General features: G+C 44.9%; 3 protein-coding genes across 5 annotated transcripts in view; all 3 read right to left on the bottom strand.

Annotated features, from left to right (window-relative positions):
- Positions 1-366: 366 nt before the first annotated feature.
- ubc (ubiquitin C) lies at positions 367-2,944 on the bottom strand. The gene is made up of 2 exons (XM_076284016.1): positions 2,837-2,944; positions 367-1,932 (listed from the first exon to the last, which is right to left on the bottom strand). The coding sequence occupies exon 2, from the start codon at positions 1,923-1,925 to the stop codon at positions 552-554; it is 1,374 nt and encodes a 457-aa protein (XP_076140131.1). The 5' UTR covers positions 1,926-1,932; positions 2,837-2,944; the 3' UTR covers positions 367-551.
- A 1,954-nt stretch (positions 2,945-4,898) lies between these two features.
- Positions 4,899-10,405, bottom strand: tpst2 (tyrosylprotein sulfotransferase 2). Of its 3 annotated transcripts, none has more exons than XM_076284013.1 (6): positions 10,103-10,405; positions 8,737-9,487; positions 8,104-8,421; positions 6,890-7,088; positions 5,324-5,374; positions 4,899-5,162 (listed from the first exon to the last, which is right to left on the bottom strand). In XM_076284013.1, the coding sequence occupies exons 2-6, from the start codon at positions 9,231-9,233 to the stop codon at positions 5,136-5,138; spliced, it is 1,092 nt and encodes a 363-aa protein (XP_076140128.1). In that variant the 5' UTR covers positions 9,234-9,487; positions 10,103-10,405; the 3' UTR covers positions 4,899-5,135. The 3 variants fall into 3 exon arrangements, with proteins under 3 accessions (XP_076140128.1, XP_076140129.1, XP_076140130.1); XM_076284014.1 differs by having other exon boundaries at positions 10,223-10,405; XM_076284015.1 differs by lacking the exon at positions 10,103-10,405 and having other exon boundaries at positions 8,737-10,096.
- A 2,792-nt stretch (positions 10,406-13,197) lies between these two features.
- The window catches only part of sez6l (seizure related 6 homolog (mouse)-like), a 27,343-nt gene continuing 19,431 nt past the window's right edge, over positions 13,198-21,109 (bottom strand). Inside the window, exons 11-17 of the mRNA XM_076284988.1 lie at positions 18,515-18,709; positions 17,851-18,042; positions 14,881-15,075; positions 14,548-14,583; positions 14,250-14,364; positions 13,721-13,826; positions 13,198-13,596 (exon numbers count right to left, since the gene is read on the bottom strand). Of these exons, the coding sequence (XP_076141103.1) occupies positions 13,567-13,596; positions 13,721-13,826; positions 14,250-14,364; positions 14,548-14,583; positions 14,881-15,075; positions 17,851-18,042; positions 18,515-18,709 (869 nt within the window). The 3' untranslated portion in view covers positions 13,198-13,566. The remainder of the gene's footprint in view (positions 13,597-13,720; positions 13,827-14,249; positions 14,365-14,547; positions 14,584-14,880; positions 15,076-17,850; positions 18,043-18,514; positions 18,710-21,109) is intronic.

Raw genomic sequence — 21,109 nt, 5'->3', positions numbered from 1 at the left:
GGTCATTGACTCATATACCAGCATCCATCTTTCTGATTTTATCTAACGAGCAGTTGTAGTTAAACAGATGCTCACATTTAGACTCACTTGTCCATATGCTCACCCCATGATCAGTGTAGGTTACTCTCAGTGGAAGTTACTCAGTTATTCCGATGTAGATTCAGAGTATGCACTCATTCATTATAAGCCAGACTAATAACCATGTCACTGTCCTGTTCGGAGTTGCAGGAGAAACAGAATAAGTTTAACTATCCGATCCTAGCCAATATACAACTCAAAATTGTTTTAGACCTATATTTTCTCAGGATAAAAGTATCCATCCATCTAAATGTGAGGATGGTAATAAACAAGACTCCAGATACATACTTGCAGGAATGCTTGAACTTTATTCAAATGAAAAAGGAATGTAGTGGGAGGATGCTCGTGTATGTAGTGGGAGGGTGGTCGTGTATGAGGGTGGTGTCGAGGATGTTACTGGTTAGGGGGTGGAGGGAGGGGGGTTAAAGGTGGTCTGGGGAGTGAGACATCGCTTGCGGCTGAAGACAGGCCACTTAGTTGCCACCACGGAGACGCAGCACAAGATGGAGGGTGGACTCCTTCTGAATGTTGTAGTCGGACAGGGTGCGCCCATCTTCCAGCTGCTTGCCAGCGAAGATCAGACGCTGCTGGTCTGGGGGAATGCCCTCCTTGTCTTGGATTTTGGCCTTCACGTTCTCAATGGTGTCACTGGGTTCCACCTCAAGGGTGATGGTCTTGCCGGTCAGAGTCTTGACGAAGATCTGCATACCACCACGGAGACGCAGCACAAGATGGAGGGTGGACTCCTTCTGGATGTTGTAGTCGGACAGGGTGCGCCCATCTTCCAGCTGCTTGCCAGCGAAGATCAGACGTTGCTGGTCTGGGGGAATGCCCTCCTTGTCTTGGATTTTGGCTTTCACGTTCTCAATGGTGTCACTGGGTTCCACCTCAAGGGTGATGGTCTTGCCGGTCAGGGTCTTAACGAAGATCTGCATACCACCACGGAGACGCAGCACAAGATGGAGGGTGGACTCCTTCTGGATGTTGTAGTCGGACAGGGTGCGCCCATCTTCCAGCTGCTTGCCAGCAAAGATCAGACGCTGCTGGTCTGGGGGAATGCCCTCCTTGTCTTGGATTTTGGCCTTCACGTTCTCAATGGTGTCACTGGGTTCCACCTCAAGGGTGATGGTCTTGCCGGTCAGAGTCTTGACGAAGATCTGCATACCACCACGGAGACGCAGCACAAGATGGAGGGTGGACTCCTTCTGGATGTTGTAGTCAGACAGGGTGCGCCCATCTTCCAGCTGCTTGCCAGCAAAGATCAGACGCTGCTGGTCTGGGGGAATGCCCTCCTTGTCCTGGATTTTGGCCTTCACATTCTCAATGGTGTCACTGGGTTCCACCTCAAGGGTGATTGTCTTGCCGGTCAGAGTCTTGACGAAGATCTGCATACCACCACGGAGACGCAGCACAAGATGGAGAGTAGACTCCTTCTGGATGTTGTAGTCGGAAAGAGTGCGACCATCTTCCAGCTGCTTGCCAGCAAAGATCAGACGCTGCTGGTCTGGGGGAATGCCCTCCTTGTCTTGGATTTTGGCCTTCACGTTCTCAATGGTGTCACTGGGTTCCACCTCAAGGGTGATGGTCTTGCCGGTCAGAGTCTTGACGAAGATCTGCATACCACCACGGAGACGCAGCACAAGATGGAGGGTGGACTCCTTCTGGATGTTGTAGTCGGACAGGGTGCGCCCATCTTCCAGCTGCTTGCCAGCAAAGATCAGACGCTGCTGGTCAGGAGGAATGCCCTCCTTGTCTTGGATTTTAGCCTTCACATTCTCAATAGTATCACTGGGCTCCACCTCAAGGGTGATGGTCTTGCCAGTCAGGGTCTTGACGAAGATCTGCATCTTTACGCTGAAAAGAGAATATCATGCCAAATCATGTCAAGAACAATCAGATACCATAGTTTTCATATAAGACATGCAATGCAAGCTTAACTCAAATGAACACTGATGATTACTTGTAGTTGAAAACAAATGAGTTTGGAATGAGACTGCGCCATCAAGATCAGCTTGCTTATTTTTCCCAGTAGAAAAGGGCGGCCACTAGCTGTCAGATAATGATCTGAAGCTCCACCCTCATTGCGAGAAAGATCAGCTGACGTTTCCTGGTAACCTCGGGACGCCATTTTGAAACTACATCCATTAGCCACTGTTTGCGAGCCTCTTGAGGCTGCCGGTTGAGAATTCTGGTTAACGTTTTCAATCTTCCCCAGTATGACTAACACAAAATACATTTAGCATAAACTAAAACACTTTAGCTAAAACAGTACAATGACGGGTTGAAAGCTCCGCAATGAGCAAGACAACATTCGCCAGCTCGATTGCTTTAGCTTAGTTAACTAGCAAATAAACCCGCCCGCTAACTCGTCCGTTACATGGTTTGCCTAAGTTAATGCTAGGGATTTGGTAGCCAGCTAATTAGCTTCTTTTTTTTTTTTGCTAACCGGTTAACATAGGCTACCGAAAAACATCCGACGTTTGTTTAGTGACAAGGCAAAGAATTACAGTTCGCATAGTACACTCAAAGATAAACCAATGTTTAATCATTAACGTCACCTTACGAAACGAGTTGGTAAGCAAAAAAATAAATAAAGCTGATTAGCATTAAGTTAACGTTAGCTGGCTTTGCTTGGTTCATTCGACGTCTGTAGAAAGGATGGCATAAATGTACAGTAAGACAATCCAGAAAACATTAACGATTAAACAGTAGATAGATAGCTCACATTTAAGATGGTCTCGTTTTGACAAATACTCACAAACAAATGTTCTTTGTTGACGGTGGCGACAAATAATGAATTTCTTCTGTCTTCAGGAAACGAGTCTGAGCTCGAAAACAAAAGGCGGCTGTATTTATACCAAGCTGTTGTTGTATCCCTCCGCCGTTACACCCATCGCACTAGAAACTGCGGCTTTCGACTGTGTTGTTTTAAATTCGACATATTTTATCCCAAACTGTCTACATATACATTACATTGTTCTAAAATACATTTGAAAAACAATTATTGTTGAGTTTGAATGAGAAGAAAATATTTCGATTATGAATGTGGGTTGAAAAATGCGGAAGTAGAAAAGTCATAGGTGAGTGAGTCGTCATTTTGAGGAAACATACACTGACTGACAAATGACTCAGGATTCTAGAAATGGGACAGGTTTTCGGGTTGTCATGTGTTTTTTCCTCGACCTAGTTATAAAACACACGGCGTGTAGACTACAGGTACAGACAAATAAGTATATATTTACTTGAGTTGAGTGACAAAATCCTCAACTCACGTAATGTAAATAGCATTATTTGAGTTGTTAAGCAGCTGTTACATGGCGCAAATAGGTTATTGATGGTTTAATCATGACGCAATATAAATAAGAATCTAATGATGCTTTAGCACCTGGAATTTAAAATGATGTGTTTGGCAACTTGACTGGTTATGACAACGTATTTCTACCGTAAACCTGGGTTTGAATTAATGTTAAATATGGGTCATGGTTATAGCCTAAGCTAGAACACAACTAGCACGCCACATCGATTGGACAAGTTCGTGTCTCGTCTCGTGACTGCCGCAGCAACACACCACTCCTGCATAACCTGCTGCAAGCAACCATAACGTCATCATAAAAATATCAGCATGATACACCCAGCCAGCTCGTTTATTGAAAGCTACAATACCCACCAATATCTTTATGATTTATTATCTTAAAAGTCCCAACTATTACAAGACAGGTGAATGCGAGTTATGGGCAACTGTGAAATGTTACGTTTTATATAGCCGATTCATATAGCCGATGCCGAGACATTGGAGGAAAATAAATTCACAGAAAGAATCTAGGCTAACAACAACAACGGTGTCTAGCCTACCTTGCCCCTACCGGTTGGGCTACATGATTTCGTAAGGGTAGGCGAGCTTCAGGGTCAGATCCAATCAAACAGGCTTTGCCTACCTAACTGAAACCTCACTTCAGGAAACACAGCATTTAGTATGACAACATTTCAGGGGGCATGTGAAAACAATAACAAATAGCAATGAGCAAATAGTCCTCACATCACGGCCAATAGCTAAAGGCTAACAGCAAAACATCTAAACATGCCAGAAGCCCTGGGCCTACTTCTGCAAACAATATGTTTACTTCAGCCTAGGATTACTAAATGAGTTAGGCCTACAGAACAGATGGTAGGCTAATATGATTGCTGGTTCCTAAGAGAGTTTCTAGGGAGCACTATCCACATATATGTTTCAGGGAATCAGTCAGTGAAATATTTTAAGGCTAATTACACAATTTATTATTACATCTCTGTATAACAGATAAAAAAAGTTATATAATTTCTGCGTATTCCAGCATGTAGAAGTTGTGACTTTTCCTATGGTGGTCTGTCTGCCATATGCAATTGAGTCTCACTCAGTGCTGAATAGGCCTACTGATCATTTAGTAAACAGCTCTCAGCTCTGCCTATGTGAGGTGTTAAATGTGGATGCTTAGGGCTAGTGCATAACAATTACAAACATTGTCCTGTCAAGTAGCCTGCTATTGTGAGTTGTTTCAGGCACATAAACCCGTTCTCAGTAAATCACACTGAATGCAGAGATTATTCTTGCGCAACTGAAACCCCTTTTGCTGCCTCCCTGTCTAGTAGGCCTTAGGTTAAAAAATCACACCCAAAATGTTCACTCCAGTTGAGCCAATTACAGCCATCCTCTTCCAGTTTGTGTCAGAATTCCTTTTTTTCTAGAAACGTCATTGTTATCTGTGGCATTCATATGTTCCAACATGTTCCAGATTTTTTTATTCTTAACACACAAAATATTACAGTTGAGTTAAACACTCACATTTCAGTTGACAACGGATTTTATTTGAAAATATTTCCTGCAATTACACATGTACATGAGGAGCAGGTAAGCTGCCTTTAAGTAGGCCAATCTCTGATTGGCATAACAGTCAGTCTCCTTTGGACTCTGGGCAGATGGTCTTGTGTGCCGTGACGTTTTCCTCCCCATAGCCGCATTTTATCAGTGTGTTATGTTGCTCTGTGTTCACCCATAACCACGGCCACATTCTCTGTCATGTCTATGGGGCAGTTCCATTCATTTGAACCTGAAGGAATGTCAACAATATTCATTGTTGTTATTCAAAGTCAAAGGTTTATTTTTTCATAAGCAAATATTTTTTTTTAACAACCAGATAACTTAATTACTCTGTCAGATAATTTAACTTTATCAGTCAATGAACATGATCAAAAAGTATTTTATACTTACTTTTGGTTGACCTTTCAGACTTGATGGCATTTTGAACTCTCCCTTGCGCACCTAAGGAGGAGAATAACTTGAAAATGGGATTACATTAGCATATAAACAGTGATGATAAGGGTAGTTAGGAAACTATCCTATATAAATTCCAGTACTGAAACCCTCAATTTTCTTAATGTTAAAGTAGAAAAATGTAGTTCACGTCAAATAGAAAATCAGTGAGAGGCCACACACCTCCCAAAAGTCATTTGGATGGGTGCAGGATCTAAAGCATAGTGTACAAGAAAAAAGATCCCCACACCAGGGAATTCTCATTTACAGGAGATGATCAGCGCACCAGGGAATTCTCATTTACAGGAGATGAGCAGCGCACCAGGGAATTCCCATTTACGTTCTTTTGTTTATTTGCAGTGACGTCTTGAGCCCCACGTCTCCCGGTGTAGTCTGAAGGAAGAGCCATGGGGCTCGAAACCTCACTGCAGATAAAAAAAAAACCTCCCTGGTGTGTGGATCATCACTTATTTACTCTATCATTTTATCTCAAGTAGGCCTATAGCTGTCATTTTGACATTTTCAGGGATAAGATGACTGAAGGAATTGGCTACATTTACACCAACAGGTTGAGGATAAATCATAAATTGTGTGTTTTAAAATAAGGTCTCTTGACATCAAAGTGTGTTGCATGTTTCCATGGAAAATCCAGACGAAGGATTTTCGTAGAAGGATATAGCCTATATATTCAAGATTTTAGTGTTTCGTCGAACATTCTGTTTCACTAGGTTAGCCTACACCTGTGCAAGTTTGCTAGCCAGTTTGCAGGTTAACATGGCAAAAAAACTGTTTGTTTTCAGTCATGCCATTGAAATGCTAACACCCATGCTGTGTTATTGGTTCTCAGTGTGCTGTCAACAGAGCGAGAGCAGTAATCTGGACTGGCTGAATCTTGTGGGTGTGGTGAAGGGACACATTATTTGAACATGTCCTATGAAACTGCCCACTCTCATCTTACCAAATGACATATTTTTTTACAAGTATATTTTTTGGGGCTTTTATGCCTTTGATTGACAGGACAGTGGAGAATGACTGGAAGCGAGTCGGAGAGAAGAGTCGGGGTGGCACCGGAAAGGACCACTGGGTGGGAATCGAACCTGGGTCGCCGGTGTACAGTGTAGGTGCCCCAGCCAGTTGCGCCACGGCCGGGGCCTAACCAAATTATATTTGAGTGGCTGCTGGCTGTGTGGTGCCACAAACGTTTTTTTTTCTACCAGACATACAGGAGAGATATTAAATTCTTAATACTATAGGTAGGGGATCTCCCATAATGGCCAATCAACAACTATGCCTATTTACCATCAAAAACAAAATCACCAACAAAGCAACCTTTGTGGGGAAAAAAACACCAACAGAATAGCCTTTCGAGAGCCTTTCACTACTTCACCTTCACCTACTTTTATCGGTGTTTAATTACTATGAATGTATTGGGTCCGAATGTGTAGTGCACTGATATTCAGATTGACAGTGAAGTGGTTTCTTTGAAAGTGTGGCACTGAGGTGTGTGTGTGGGTGTGTGTGTACCCGGTCTGTGTTGTTGATCACCACGGCGTCTGGCTGCCCATATTCGGGGGGATTGGCGTTCGGGTCGTAGCCCAGTCTGCTCAGCATGGGTGCGATGTTCTTCATGTTGGACAGGACGTCCGGAGGAATGTGTCCGACCCAGCGCGTCAGAGCTTCCAGGTTAACCGGTTTGATCACCTGATCTGTGGAGCGCTCGATGCTTGAAACAGCAAGCAACACACGAAAGTAGAAAGTAGAGTTATACACCTTATCTATACACCTCATCTCAGTTAGACTTCCTGTCACAGCAGTATTGGGACACGCACAAACACTATTTCAGCTGTATACGAGACAAAAATGAGCCCACAAAAGGGAAACCTCAGATACTTATAGTGCGGGTTTGTGGCCGGCTAACCTACTTTAAACTTTTTCGCGTCAAATTTTGGTTTTTAGCCACAAAGTCAAATGAAGTGGGCATGTAACTGAACAGCCTTAATGTTCCTCTGTTGTGTGACTACCAGCTGTCAGCTAGACAACCGTCAGCTAGACAGTGGAAATGTTTAACCGACTTCTTTCACACCTTTTTGCACACCTTGCCTTGTGAAATGACTGTGGTTATGTGTTGCATTGTTTAAGGTGAACTCTAGAATAACTCCTACGATGAAACACTGACTTTAATGAATGTGTGAACCTTCCATCAGCAAGACATTTAATATGTTGAGTGCAGTGTTGCCACTGTTGTCTGTATTCTTGCCCTGTGGTGCAGTGCCAGTGATTGATTTTTTTTCTTCAATGTTACTTTTCTGAACTCCTGTTGTCATCATTGATTTACACCACTTTGCAGAGAGCTGTTTGGGTTGGTTACGCCACAGTAAAAAAAAGGCTCCACATAACTGAATTACAAATGTAAAATAGACACACGGCACCCTGCCAATAACGAATATTTGTGTGAAACATCCTGATTTCACAATGTACTTCCTCTCTACTGCTTCTGCTGTTCTGCTTTCAAAGGCATTTAATCTATACATCTTTTATTCTTTCTCTCACACACACACACACATTTTGTAATCATAAATTTATTAAGAGGAAAACCCCTTGAGATGTAACATCTCGTTTTCGAGGGGACACATACACACACGCACACACACAGACACTGATACAGTATATATATACACACAAAGTAAATCTATAAACTTAAGTTCGAGTACTTTTGTTCTGTGTTCTGTATATTTTACCGTGACAGGGACACGCCGCCTGGCTTGCCTATGGCATCCTCGTGATGCAGGACGCCCTCATGCCAGTCCATCTCCAGGAAGCGGAGCACACGCTCCAGGCTGGCACGCGGATGGAGCACAAGGTCCTCGTAGTGCACCTCCAGGCACCGGTGGGTGCCCACCTGCTGGCACTGCCAGAACATGCCCTGTATGGCGCGGTTCCACTTGCTGAGGCAGTCGCGGTAGCTGGACAGGTTGAAGCCGGTGATGGAGACCCGCCGCGAGATCATGGAGTGCACGGACGCTCGGCCATCACGCAGCATCAGGATGAACTTGGAACTGGAGATGAAGGGACACAGAGAGAGTGAGAGAGATAGAGAGAGGGAGGAAGAGAGCAGAAGGTCAGAGAGAAAGAGAGAGAGGAGAAACAACTCACTACTAGGCAGAAAAAAAAAGGTGAGTTAGTGTTTATTCTTTCACCAGAGTAAGTGAAGGATAAAGAGAACAGTTGTTTATAGAAGTACGTTGTGTGTAAAAAAAATCTCTGCCAATTGATATCACTGATCCATACAAAAAGTGATGAAATTGCTCTTTGAAAGTAATGGCATGAGAGAGGAAGTATGTATGTTACTTAATGCTTTTTTGCAGATTTACTTGGGGAAGAGTTGAGAAAGGTAGACGGCACTCTTGAGGGTGAAGGGGTCCTTGTTGCATAGCAACGGCGCCGGCTCTCCATGACGGACGATGACCTCCAGCAGGAAGGCCGTCACCGCGGCGTCCAGCGTCTCCTGGGTGACCCCTGCCTCGTTCAGGCGCTCCCTCTCCGCCCTGTCCGTCGCCCAGCCCTGCCGCAGGGCCAGCAGCCGGGGAATGATCCGCGTCTCCTCGCCGCAGCGGATGTCCGGGTGCGCGTCCAGCATGGCGCGCATAAGGGTGGTGCCAGAGCGCGGCACGCCGCCCACAAACACCAGCGGCGAGCTGCGGTTGTAGCCGTGCAGCTGGTTGTGGAGGTCCCTCACCAGCACGTAGGCACTGCTGCTCCGGTAAGGGTCATCCGGGCAGTCCTGTAGCCAATGCAGCGTCTTCACCAGGAGCGTCAGGAAGAGCAGCCAGAGCAGTGAGGAGGCTGCGCGCCGCAGGGACACACGCATCCTGCTAAAGAAACATGGCCGCCGGCCCGCCGGCAGCACCTCTCCACACCAACACCTGGCCGATCAGACCCAGCCAGAAGCACCAGCCACCAGGCCGATCAGACCCAGCCAGAAGCACCAAACACCAGGCAGTTAAGACCCAGTTGAAGATGCCAGCCACCAGGCCGGTCAGACCCAGCCGAAAATTCCAGCCACCAGGCTGGTCAGACCTAGCCAAAGCATGCAGCCCAGGGGCCTACGGATCTTGAGACATGCTGAGGTGAAAGAGAGGAGAGGACACTGCAGTGAAACGGTCGGGGTCATAGGTCAGCACAGAATGAGGGCTACTCTAGGGACGAAAAGAGGCCATGGAGAGTCTGAAACAAACAGTATCAGGCAGTATAGATTGTACAGAGCAATTGTTTAGGCAGCAAGATTGACATATCTAGCTATGCTCCAGGATATGGCTGTGGGTGTTGTGTTCAGAGGGTGCAAACAAAAGTACATGACAAGACCTGCTGCTCTAAGTTCTACACAGGCAGAACGGAAAGTGTGAATGCTGTTCAGTTGATCTAACAGGAACTACAACGTAACTATGAACGCAGTTAAAGTTGAAACTGCTTTCAGAGGCTCAGCATTCAAAGTCCAGATTCAAGCATATCTTATGTATGTGAAGCATTCAAGAGAAGAGTTCAAAGTTGACATGCAAATGTTTTTTGTCAAACAGGCACTGCCACTGCCAATATGAATTCCACTGTACTGAGAGTACTGTAGTAGTTGTTGCAGCTGCATAAGTAGTAGTGTTATTAGCAGAGAGTAAAACAGAGTAGTGAATGGACACAACCAGAACACAGTGAAAGCAAAGAAAGCATAGTTTTATGATACTATACCTTTGCAGCGCTTGGAGCCTCAAGCCGAAAAACTAAAAGCAGCCAGTGGTTTGTTCCTCTGGTGAGATTGCAGGAGGAGATTAGAAATGCAAGGAAGTAGTTAATTCAGTCGACACTCACGTGCAGTGCTCTACCACAATCCACTGAAATCAGCAAACAAACCCAGCTCTGTACGGGAACAGGTCGAAGAGGACAAAAAAAAAACTTGGCTCTCGCTCCGTGGATGCTTATCTGCACAGGTCAGTTAGCTGAACCCTCCGTTTGTCGACACCCACAATACTTCCTGTTCAGACGTGAAGAAGCAGAGCAAAGAGGAACCCCTGGCCCAGCTTAAAAACCACACGGATTGCTTGAGAGCCCTTGACAACGATAAGGAATTACTCTTCAAAGAAAAGAAACTTTTATCTAAATAGGAAACAGTAAGGGGACACACCTAATATCTGGCACACAGTGCCAGGAAATATTACAGGAAATATTAACATCAGGATAAACCACAAGGAAATTAACCAGTTTTTCCAACATGTAATGAATTTTACATTATATATATATACATTACATTATATATACACACACACACACACACACACATATATATATATATATATATATTTGTAGGAAACCTACAGTAAGTGCCATTTTGGCATTTTAATGTAAAATAGTTTCATGGCAGTCACATAGTTACTCTTCAAGATACTCATATAGTATCTCACAGTATGAGGGATAAATCTTCAGCACAGAGATGTGTAGGTGCATTGCTTTGCTTAAATCGCATACGTTCCTAAACACTCTGAGAAACAGGCTAAAGAGGGCGTTCCCATGGATGCACTCTGTGGCAGAATCGTCTGTGAGGAGTGTGTGTGTGTGTGTGTCTGGCAGAATTGTCTTTGAGTTGTGTGTCTGGCAGAAAAGTGTCTTTTTTTTTTTGGAAAACAGAGCCCTCTAGTGAAGGGAACATGGGTGACATGTTCTACACAAAGATTGCAGTCAAGGGAGAGTATACTGACATGACAAAGGGTTGATAAATAAAATAGGGCTTGAAGGACTGATACATAAAATGTAAATGTAAAAAATGTAGGTTTCTCGGCCAAGTATACTTTTCTTATACTATACGTATACAAGGAATCTGGTCTCTGCATTTATCCCATCTGTGAATTAGTGAACACACAGAGCACACAGTAAACACACAGTGAGCTCTTTGTGTTCATGTAAATGGATAATACTTATAAAGGCTTGATAAATAAAATGGATAAGACCTCTCTAAAGTGCCCCAACCTTTATTGGCCATCACTTTAGTCTGTTTAGGTTCATTTACATCACTGCCAGTTCTGCACGTTACTGTGTATAAAACCCATGAACGGTTTAGAGAAGTAATAAATAACCTGGCAGTGATTTTGGGACAATTAATGTGTGTGAGAGCAAGGTTGCACAGTAATTGACTTAGTGAAGTTCTGCAGGCAGGAACCAATAGAGAGAAAATGTGATGTTGGTGTTTTGAGCTTCCCCTTCCTTCCTGTCACTGGGCTTATCACTTAAGTTTAATCCAACACACCACAAGGTCACAAGCGCCGCTTCCCAGCGAAACCGTGCACCCATAGATATTAGAAAGCTAGATACCGCATTGGGCTCCAGAACGTACGTAAATAGCCCCGCCATCTTGGTGGGGGTAACAGTAATTGCATGAAAAGCATGTGACTCTGACTGGAAATCAGACAGGTGTCTGATTGCCGGCAAGTGTTGCCCATAGACAGTACACGTGTTGCCCCCAGCAATAAGGCGGCCGCGTTTACGTATGTCACCTAATAGAACACGATGGACAATGTAGTATCTAGTTTTCTAATATCTATGTGTGCACCGCTCTCCACTGCTTTACCAGTCCCTGGAGCCGTCTTCCATGCTGCGACTTTATGATCTGAGGCTGGGAGGGCTCTGAAAAGAAAAATAAACTGTGTGTGTCTGCAGATTTGATTTGAATATCCTGAGGCTCAGCTAAGAGTATTCATTCTGTAGGTCCTTGTGGGTGATCAAGCATAGACAACTAACCACAAAGGCCCTCTTGTGTATAATTACTGTGCTACAAATTTGCGATAGAGGAACCATAACTGTGTGATAATTATGTATGAGACTGACTGTGCACTCTGATATCCAGTCACAAATGATACTAATTCAAGTTCAAGCTGGGTTCTGGAAACTTGCTTGAGACATGTTCAGATGTTACGGCACTATATAAATAAACCTGAAGTAGCAGCTGCCCACATGTATCAGAGATGATGATGATGATTCAGAAGAGACCCACACAGGAAGTATGACACAGTCCATCTCATCCTTCAACACGGTGGAAAAAAATAAAGACACTTCTTGTTTTTTGTAAGAAATAATCTATTGTTGTGTTTATTTTACTATTTATTTAGGGAAATCAGTTTCATGTACCTTTTTATTATTTTCAAAACCAAAATGTACATTGATCAGCAGAAAACATCACATTTACATCAAAATAAATACTTTTTTCCCTGTGGATCTGTTTTTTTGTTATGTTACTTGCATGAGGTCTGACTACCAAAACCTGTTCTAAAAACTGTTTGAAGTACAAAGCCGTAGAAATGACCGCAGGCGGGAAGGGGTGTAGAAGACTGATACGTTGAACTTTGTCCTATAGATCTGCCCCAGACATAAGGTGCCATTTATGCATTTTTGACTTGTCGAGGACTCTACAGAAGAACCTATAGGCCTATCAGCTTGTGTCTCATTTCATTTCACCTCTGTCTTTTTCTTTCTATTTCTTTCACTCTCATTTTCTCTCTCTCTGAAATGATTAAATGAGACATGAATGCCTTCCTATATCAAGTACATATGTATTTTTTAATCACTACTTCAGAATCATAGTCACTGTTATGCTTCAAGTAAGCAATCCTTATGTTTTGAACACTGCAAAGGCTTTAACTGATCGCATCACCGAGCTATTTCCTCCTTTTCTGTCTTTCCATCAAGTTCTCTCACACAAACACATGCTCTCCCTTTGTCTCTCTCTTTTTCACTCTCTCACACACAGAGAGAAAGATACATCTCTCTCTCTCTCTTTCTCTCACACAAACACATGCTCTCCCTTTGTCTCCCTCTCTCACACACACACACACAAAAACACACACACACAGAGTATATATCTCTCTGTCTCTCTCTCTCACACACTCATACACACAGTCTCTCTCTCTCTCTTTCTCTCTCTCTCTTTATGCATGTCACATGTTTTCTCCACATATTATCTAGTTCCTCTCTCTTCATGAGGCCCCACTACTCTAGTGCTTTTCCGGTTTTCTGTCATTGCATCTCTCTCAGGTTGTGTTTGTCTGCCCCCTAGTGGCAGCTGTGCATACTGCAGACATGTTTTATGAGGCTGAGGACAGGGAAAGGGCAGGGCTATTTACACATCATCTGATGGGGTGATCGGGGGCAGTCTGCTGGACCGCTCATCATATTGACACCTCGTACTCTCTTGTGTCCTGGAAGAGACAAACACAGACCAAAACCTTCACAGAGTGCCACTCAGCACAACATGGCGCACTCTCACTATCACGTACAGACTTTATTTCAGTCAAATTAGAGAAACAGAGGAATGTTTCTCACCCCTCCTGTTTCATAGAGTGGGTTGTCAAACTCTGTCTCCACGGTAATCTGACTGTACGGGTGTGGGTACATCAAAGGCAGACGCAGGTTTGAGTGATAGCGACACCTGCAGGACAGAGACAGAACAGCATGAGAACTTGTAGGGGATGAATGGATGGATAGATAGATAGATAGATAGATAGATAGATAGATAGAGTAGGCTGACAAACACAAGCAGGAAGATGTGATGTTCAGTGAAGTTATACTTTTATCTGTAATTGTTTTAGGCTAGCTCATTTTCAGCAAAGTTAAAGTGCACTCTCTCACTCTCTCTCCCTCTTTTCTCTCTCTCTCTCTCACACACACACACGCACGCACGCACGCACACACACACACACACACACACACACACACACACACACACACACACACACACGCACACACACACGCACACACACACGCACACGCACACACACACACACGCACACACACACACACACACACACACGCAAACACACACACGTTCCCAGCGTTCAGGAGGGCGGCTGACCTCGTCACATACACATAGAGGCCCCCCAGCAGCACTGAGAGCAGAAGCACCAGGATGAAGATGGCCAGCGCCATGTTGCCCCCATCCAGAGAGGAGCCGGCCGCCGCCTCCGCCACTGACCAACGTCGCCGCGGAGACGCGCGCAAGCAGGCCGCAGAGGCAGGAGAGGGGAAGAGGAAAGCAGAGGACAGAGAGACAGACGCAGGACATCATCAAGGATGTGAACAGGAGGAGGTGAAGTTAGATATCGGCGCGGAATCAGAGGAGCAGGTGGTGTTATTGAGCTGGACAGACTTACCCTCCAGAGCGTGGTTACCGAAGCAGTCTGGTCTGGCTGGAAGGGACACACATTCACAAAAAGTCACAAAATGTTTCTTTTTCTTCTCAGCCCAAAAATTTCAAGTGAACAACTTCACAAGATACAACAGACTAACGATACATGAATACATTACACTACAAGCATGTAGTCTAGTCACAGAGAAAGGATTTTTCAAATTTCCTAACAGGTTTATCTGGGTTCACCCAGGCAGTAGTATTTTTTGGCAGGATGCAAATCTGTGCCAGAATCGTTTCAGATCGGAAGCAGAGTCTCTTACACTAATGCTTCTGTCCTTTTCCTTTTAATTCTTACCTCGACAGAGAGGAAGTGGGCCACTCCAAAACGAGGGGTTTCCCAGAATGCACTTGATGGCGAACTCTCCTTCCAGTTCGTAGCCCTGGTAGCACATGAAGGTGAGGGACTCGCCCGGTAGGTAGAGCCGCTTGGACAGGATCTGGTAGCCGTTCTCTGGTAGCCCTGGGTTCTCACACGACACTGAGTCCTCCGCTTAGCATCGAGGAGAAGAGAAAAACATCAATATTCCAACATTTACTGTATAAAACCATCAACTCAGTAAAACATAAACATTTAGATGATTAATCATGACATGATTTCGATAAGCGAGATAAATTAAAGAAAAAAACATTCCATATCTAGATCTAAATGTGGATGTCGTCTTGGTGACTGAAGCTCCTGCATATCAATGAGTAACTAGAGCACTGAGAATAGTATTGTGCTGAAACGTCTGCTCTTCTTACTGCAGTCTGGTTTTGATAACTTTGTCTATACTAAGTCTTTATGTTTATTCAAAGTATAAACCTACATAATATTATCTCCATGCTTCTACTGGTGCCGCCAACAAACCTAAGCAGATTTGATCTCGTCTGAGCACGGCAAAAAGCCTCGTTTCTGTACTAAAGCATAGAAACACTGTGATGATGAGATTTCATCTGAGCACAACAAAAACCCTCGTCTTTTTCCTAGAGCATAGCAGTACTGTCATGTAATATTTATTCATACCTGCACTTTATACATAAATAATACTATATCTTTCCACTCCTGCTAAGCTGCATTGCATTGACTGTCTAACTCTCTGCACAATACCAGCATTAAAGTCAACTGTACATCAAACTCTACACCAGTAAAGTTGACTCTAATCTAACATGATGATCTATGGCGGAAAACGCCTGAAATGCTCTAGTGCCAGTGTTAGAGTGAACAGAGGCCATGGACTGCAAAAACGTAGAATTCCCCACTGCCCAAAAAGATCTATAATAACTACTGCAATGGCTCAATCCAGCTGGATCTCGCTGGCCAATCTGTCCATTTTGGATGTGCTCACATCAAATTGGCTTGTTGCCCAGTGAGTGTGAGTGCTCTTCTACTTTCCAGGTCAGAAGTCCAGCTTGATGTGTGTGTGTGTGTGTGTGTGTGTGTGTGTGTGGGGGGGGGGGGGGTAGACTTCCAGAGAAATAATGTGCTTACTATTATGCCGAATGACTGCTTGAGAGATCATGCGATTGTTATGTGATATGAACTGTAACAGGCACGGTCATATCTCTCGTCACAGATCATGTTGTTCGGTCACAAATCTTGCATGTGTTATTGACAGAAAAACTTGAGTTTACTATACTAATACTACTGGCACCTGCCTGCACAAATGCCTCAAACCCCAGCAGATGGGAAATATCATGCAGGGAGGGGTTAACAAAAGTGGCAAACACCACAAGAGAATTCTAGCACACAATCACGTCCCTTCACAAGCACACAGCGTTTTTGTCTCTTTGATTCCATGTCCCAGTTGGCCCAATCCCTGATAAACACATTTCCCGCTCCTCGCCAGGAGTCGTTCGATTTTGATAATTAAGCTAGTGTTCCATCTGACTGGACGGTGTCCATGGAGACGGGGCCCTTGTTGTGTTTCCATGGTGCGTCTGAAAGCACGTCTGTGGTGTGCTGGCTCTGCTGTCGCCTCCGCTCCTCTCCTCTCTACTCCTCTCCTCTCTGCTCCTCTCCTCCCCTCTCCTCTCTACTCCTCTCCTCTCCTCTCTGCTCCTCTCCTCTCTGCTCCTCTCCTCTCCTCCCCTCTCCTCTCTACTCCTCTCCTCTCCTCTCTGCTACTCTCCCCCCCTCTCCGCTCCTCTGCTCCGCTCCTCTCCTCCCCTCTGCTCCGCTTCTATCCTCCCCTCTCCTCTCCTCTCCTCTCCTCTCTCTACTCCTCTCCTCTCCTCTCTCTACTCCTCTCCTCTCCTCCCCTCTCCTCTCTATTCCTCTCCTATCCTCTCCTCTCCTCTCTCTACTCCTCTCCTCTCCTCCCTTCTCCTCTCTATTCCTCTCCTCTCTCTACTCCTCTCCTCTCCTCCCCTCTCCTCTCTATTCCTCTCCTCTCCTCTCCTCTCCTCTCCTCTCTCTACTCCTCTCCTCTCCTCCCCTCTCCTCTCTATTCCTCTCCTCTCCTCTCTCTACTCCTCTCCTCCCCTCTCCTCTCTATTCCTCTCCTCTCCTCTCTCTACTCCTCTCCGCTCCTCTCCTCCCCTCCCCTCTGCTCCGCTCCTATCCTCTCCTCTCCTCTTCTCTCTCTACTCCTCTCCTCTCCTCTCCTCTCTCTACTCCTCTCCTCTCCTCTCCTCTCTCTACTCCTCTCCTCCCCTCTGCTCCGCTCCTATCCTCTCCTCTTCTCTCTCTACTCCTCTCCTCTCCTCTCCTCTCTCTACTCCTCTCCTCTCCTCTCCTCTCTCTACTCCTCTCCGCTCCTCTCCTCTCCTCTCCTCCTCTTCTGCGCTCCACTCCGCTCAGCGTGTGTGATGCTGCAGTAGCAGAGTGCCAAACAGACGGGAAGTGTTGGAGGCCTGTGCACAGCACGCAGCCCACAGCGCACAGCAGGGGGCTCTGCCACTAATGATCCCGCTTCCCAGCCAGTGGAGGGATGTTTCAATCAAATGAACGGAGCCACAAACGATGAAGTTAATGGTGCAAACACTCCCTTCGAAAGCTACACACACACTTACCAATAACCCACTGGGGTAAATATGTGGAGATTTTAGAAATGAAGTTTGCATGGTTATCTGCACAGTGTTTTTTGGTTGTTTGTGTGTATGTGTTTATGTGTGTGTGTGTTTGTAAACAATGCAGACCACTAATAGATGCTATGGTCATTCAGTGGGCACGTGAATGTGTATGTGTGTGTGAGAGAGAGAGAGTGTGAGTGTGTGTGTGTGTGTGTGTGTGTGTGTGTGTGTGTGTGTGTGTGTGTTTATCCTATCCCATGTTTGAGAGACTTACAGACACAGTGAGGCAGTCGGGATGTCCAGACAGGGGTCCCTGGCTCCCGTCCGTAGCAGGTGAGAGTAGCGCCGCCCTGCAGGACAAAGCCAGGATTGCAGGTGTACTGGATGGCGGTGCCCACCAGGAGCTTGGGGTCAGACAGAGTCCGAGTGGAGTGCTCCACATGGCCTGGGTCTGAGCAATACATGACTGAGAGAGAGGGATAGAGAGAGAGAGGGACAGAGAGATGGAGAGAAAGAGGGTCAGAGGAGGGCAAAAAATAAAAATGAACAAGAGCAGTCAGGTGACTGCAGGTGACAGTCAGGTGACTACAGATTTTCACTCAATGACACAATATTACTGCAACTAAAGTAAAACCAAATTGCCAAAATGTTGCATTTGCATTCTGAGTTGGATCTGGATGATTGATCATGTAGGAAGATTGAGTTACAGTGACCTTGTGCCTTATATAAAACTCTGCAGCACGTTGGGCCTCTTCTGAATCTGAGTGATGTGAGCAAATACACAGACGAACAAACCCTATTACAAGACCTTCTTCTAGAAGGTGAGGGTAGTAAGAAGCACTGAACATTTGGGCTAGTGCTGCTATACTTGATACTCTCAGATAAGCACACACACACAACACACACACACACACACACACACACACACACACACTCACTCTTTTCACAGAAGGGGGGCTGTGTGCTCCAGGTGAGGTCCAGCAGACAGGTGAGGGTCTCCCTGCCAACCAGGTCGTATCCGGGGTCACACTGGTAGGTGATGCGTGCCCCGCGCACTAGCGCCGTGTGAGACGTTGTCTTCCAGCCATTTTGGATCTCGGGCAAGTCTGGGCATGAGTCGTTCCGAGACACCTCTGTTCCGCCACAAAACACATGAAGCACACAAGACACAACACTGTTAGATTTATCCATTATAGGTACATGAATAGAATAGAATAATATAATCAGGGATGGGGCCCAAGGGGTCAGGGGGCCCTGAAGCCCAAGCATTTGCATGGAATCATTGCCTCAATATCAACAAATCAGGATGTAGGCTATGAATCTGACTGAATTTAGTATTGGCCATCCCCAAAATGCACCAGAATACAGGAAATCACATCAAACAAATTAAAAATGTTTTGGGGGAAGACCCAGAAACTCCCCCTACCACATATGTGACAATTAGTGGGGGGTCCTTAATACATCTGGGCCCAGGGGCCCGAATGTCCATAATCCGTCCATGAATATAATGTAAGTTAGTATAAAAAATAATATAATCTGGGTTAGTATAAAAACTACTGGTTCAAAATTTTGTTTGCCCAAGTATACTGAGACATGGCACAACACAATGTTATTAACTTGAAATTGAATTATTAAATATAACACAGGCAAGGCCTATTTCATAAAGAGACACTTTCACCCAAGTACACTGAGACAGTTATCAGCCTAACGATAAGAGGAAAAGGGTCTACACACAAAACCCATTCAGATGAAGTAGAAAGCAATAACGCATACACACACAGCATGTGCAATATCATTTCTCATTCTTTTGCTATATACCAAATTGTATTAGAAAGCACTGGTGTGCATGTACTTATTATTTCATGCTAAATGCATCTGGGAGACGGGATGAGATTTTGATAATGCTAATTAGTGGGTAGCCCTTACCTCTGACACACATCTATCACCAGAATGATAAGATTACAATACAATACAGCGCTATCAGACACACACACACACACACACACACACACACACACACACACACACACACACACATTCTCCTCATGTGGCTGAAATGGTATGAAGCAATTACTCGACTATACATTAAACATATGCAGTAATTTCATGCTAATGTTCTAAGCGATAGTGATCCCAGCAGGCTTGGTGGAAGGGATCAATAATTCATAGGCCGCTCACAATGTTTTCATTGGGCGTCACTCCGCCGAACGCGCTCGTAATGCAATTTGCCAGGCAATCCACAAGCATTAAAATCATTTCTATCTGCAGAGAGTGCCTTCATGAGAGGCGCGAGCCCTCGATCAGGGTGGGGGGTGATCTCCCCGTTTGAGAGGGCATGTTTATGCATACAGAACGAGTGTGAGTGAGTGCGCTAGTGTGAGTGTGTGCGCTAGTGTGTGTGTGTGTGTGTGTGTGTGTGTGTGTGTGTGCGTCTGTGTGTGTGTGTGTCTATGTGTGTGTGTGTGTGTGTGTGTGTGTGTGTGTGTGTGTGTGTCTGTGTGTCTGTGTGTGTCTATGTGTGTGTGTATGTCTATGTGTGTGTGTATGTGTGTGTGTGTGTGTGAATGTGTGTGCAGGTGCAGAGGTGTGTGTGTGTGTGAGGATGTGTGGATGAACAGGTTAAGAGTTGATTGGATGTGTCTGTGTTCTTTTCATATGCTCAGTTGAAACAGTTGGTACAGAAAAAACAAAATGTGTTTGCTTGCCGTACAAATGTGTGTATAGGGAAACGGATACAGAGAAAGAGAAAAAGAGACTAAAAAGTGTGTGTGTGTGTGTGTGAGAGAGAGAGATAGACTAAAAGAGTGTGTGTATGAGTGTGACAAAGATAAAGAAACTAAAAGTGTGTGTGTGAGAGAGAGAGATAGAGAGATGGAGAAAGAGAGAGAGAAAGAGAGAAACCGAGAGGTTGAGAGCAAGAGAGGGTGTGGGAGGGTAAGGCTAAAAACGCGCATTCAGGAGACAGAGACAGAGAGAGAGAGAGAGAGAAAGAGAGAGGGGGAGAGAGAGGGAGAAAGAGAGATGGAGAGAGAGTGTGAGAGAGAGAAAAGCGCCGACTCTCAGGGGAGTGTGAGATGGATGGGAAGTGAAAGAATAAGGACAGAACGAATCTGATGAAAGACGGGGAGAACGCAAAAACACAGAGCAGAGAAATCAACTAAACACACACTCGAACAAATCATTTGTCTTGAGAAAGGCAATCTTTTTTTCCTCAGTGCATTTCTAAAGGACACAAACACTATTCGTCCATGTGACAGATTCTCCTATTTCAGTGTGATTTTCAAAGAGTCTAGACAACAATAGTCTGTTGTGGCATTGACAACAGCCAGTGACAAAAACCACCCCTCAAAGTCCAAAGGTTGCTCATCTAAGTTGTGGATGGGTTGAAAAAAGGCGAAACCTTCAGGGATTTCTTTTGCTATTTACACACAATATTTTCTCAACAGCTCATGGTATCTCTAGTTTTATTTATTTATTTTTAGCATATTTCACACCTTCTGTAACATGTGGCTGCTTAGTCTAGCCTACTCCAC

Source organism: Alosa pseudoharengus, unplaced genomic scaffold (assembly GCF_046254945.1).
Source record: "Alosa pseudoharengus isolate Yale_2024_CS ecotype anadromous, Long Island Sound unplaced genomic scaffold, YU_APseudo_1.1 YU_APseudo_1.1_scf_14, whole genome shotgun sequence".
NCBI classification, from domain to species: domain Eukaryota; kingdom Metazoa; phylum Chordata; class Actinopteri; order Clupeiformes; family Clupeidae; genus Alosa; species Alosa pseudoharengus.
The sequence above is the reverse complement of the archived record's forward strand: the minus strand, read 5'-3'. Positions and strand labels throughout refer to the sequence as shown.

Bases quoted from the DNA above. Each gene is read 5' to 3' on its own strand.
- ubc (XM_076284016.1), bottom strand. From the start codon at position 1,925: ATGCAGATCTTCGTCAAGACCCTGACTGGCAAGACCATCACCCTTGAG.
- tpst2 (XM_076284013.1), bottom strand. From the start codon at position 9,233: ATGCGTGTGTCCCTGCGGCGCGCAGCCTCCTCACTGCTCTGGCTGCTC. The intron at 5,375-6,889 runs GTACACACACAC...TCTCCTCCTTAG, and splicing joins TGATCAACAACACAGACCGG to GTGCGCAAGGGAGAGTTCAA. The intron at 5,163-5,323 runs GTAAGTATAAAA...ACATTCCTTCAG, and splicing joins GTCTGAAAGGTCAACCAAAA to GTTCAAATGAATGGAACTGC.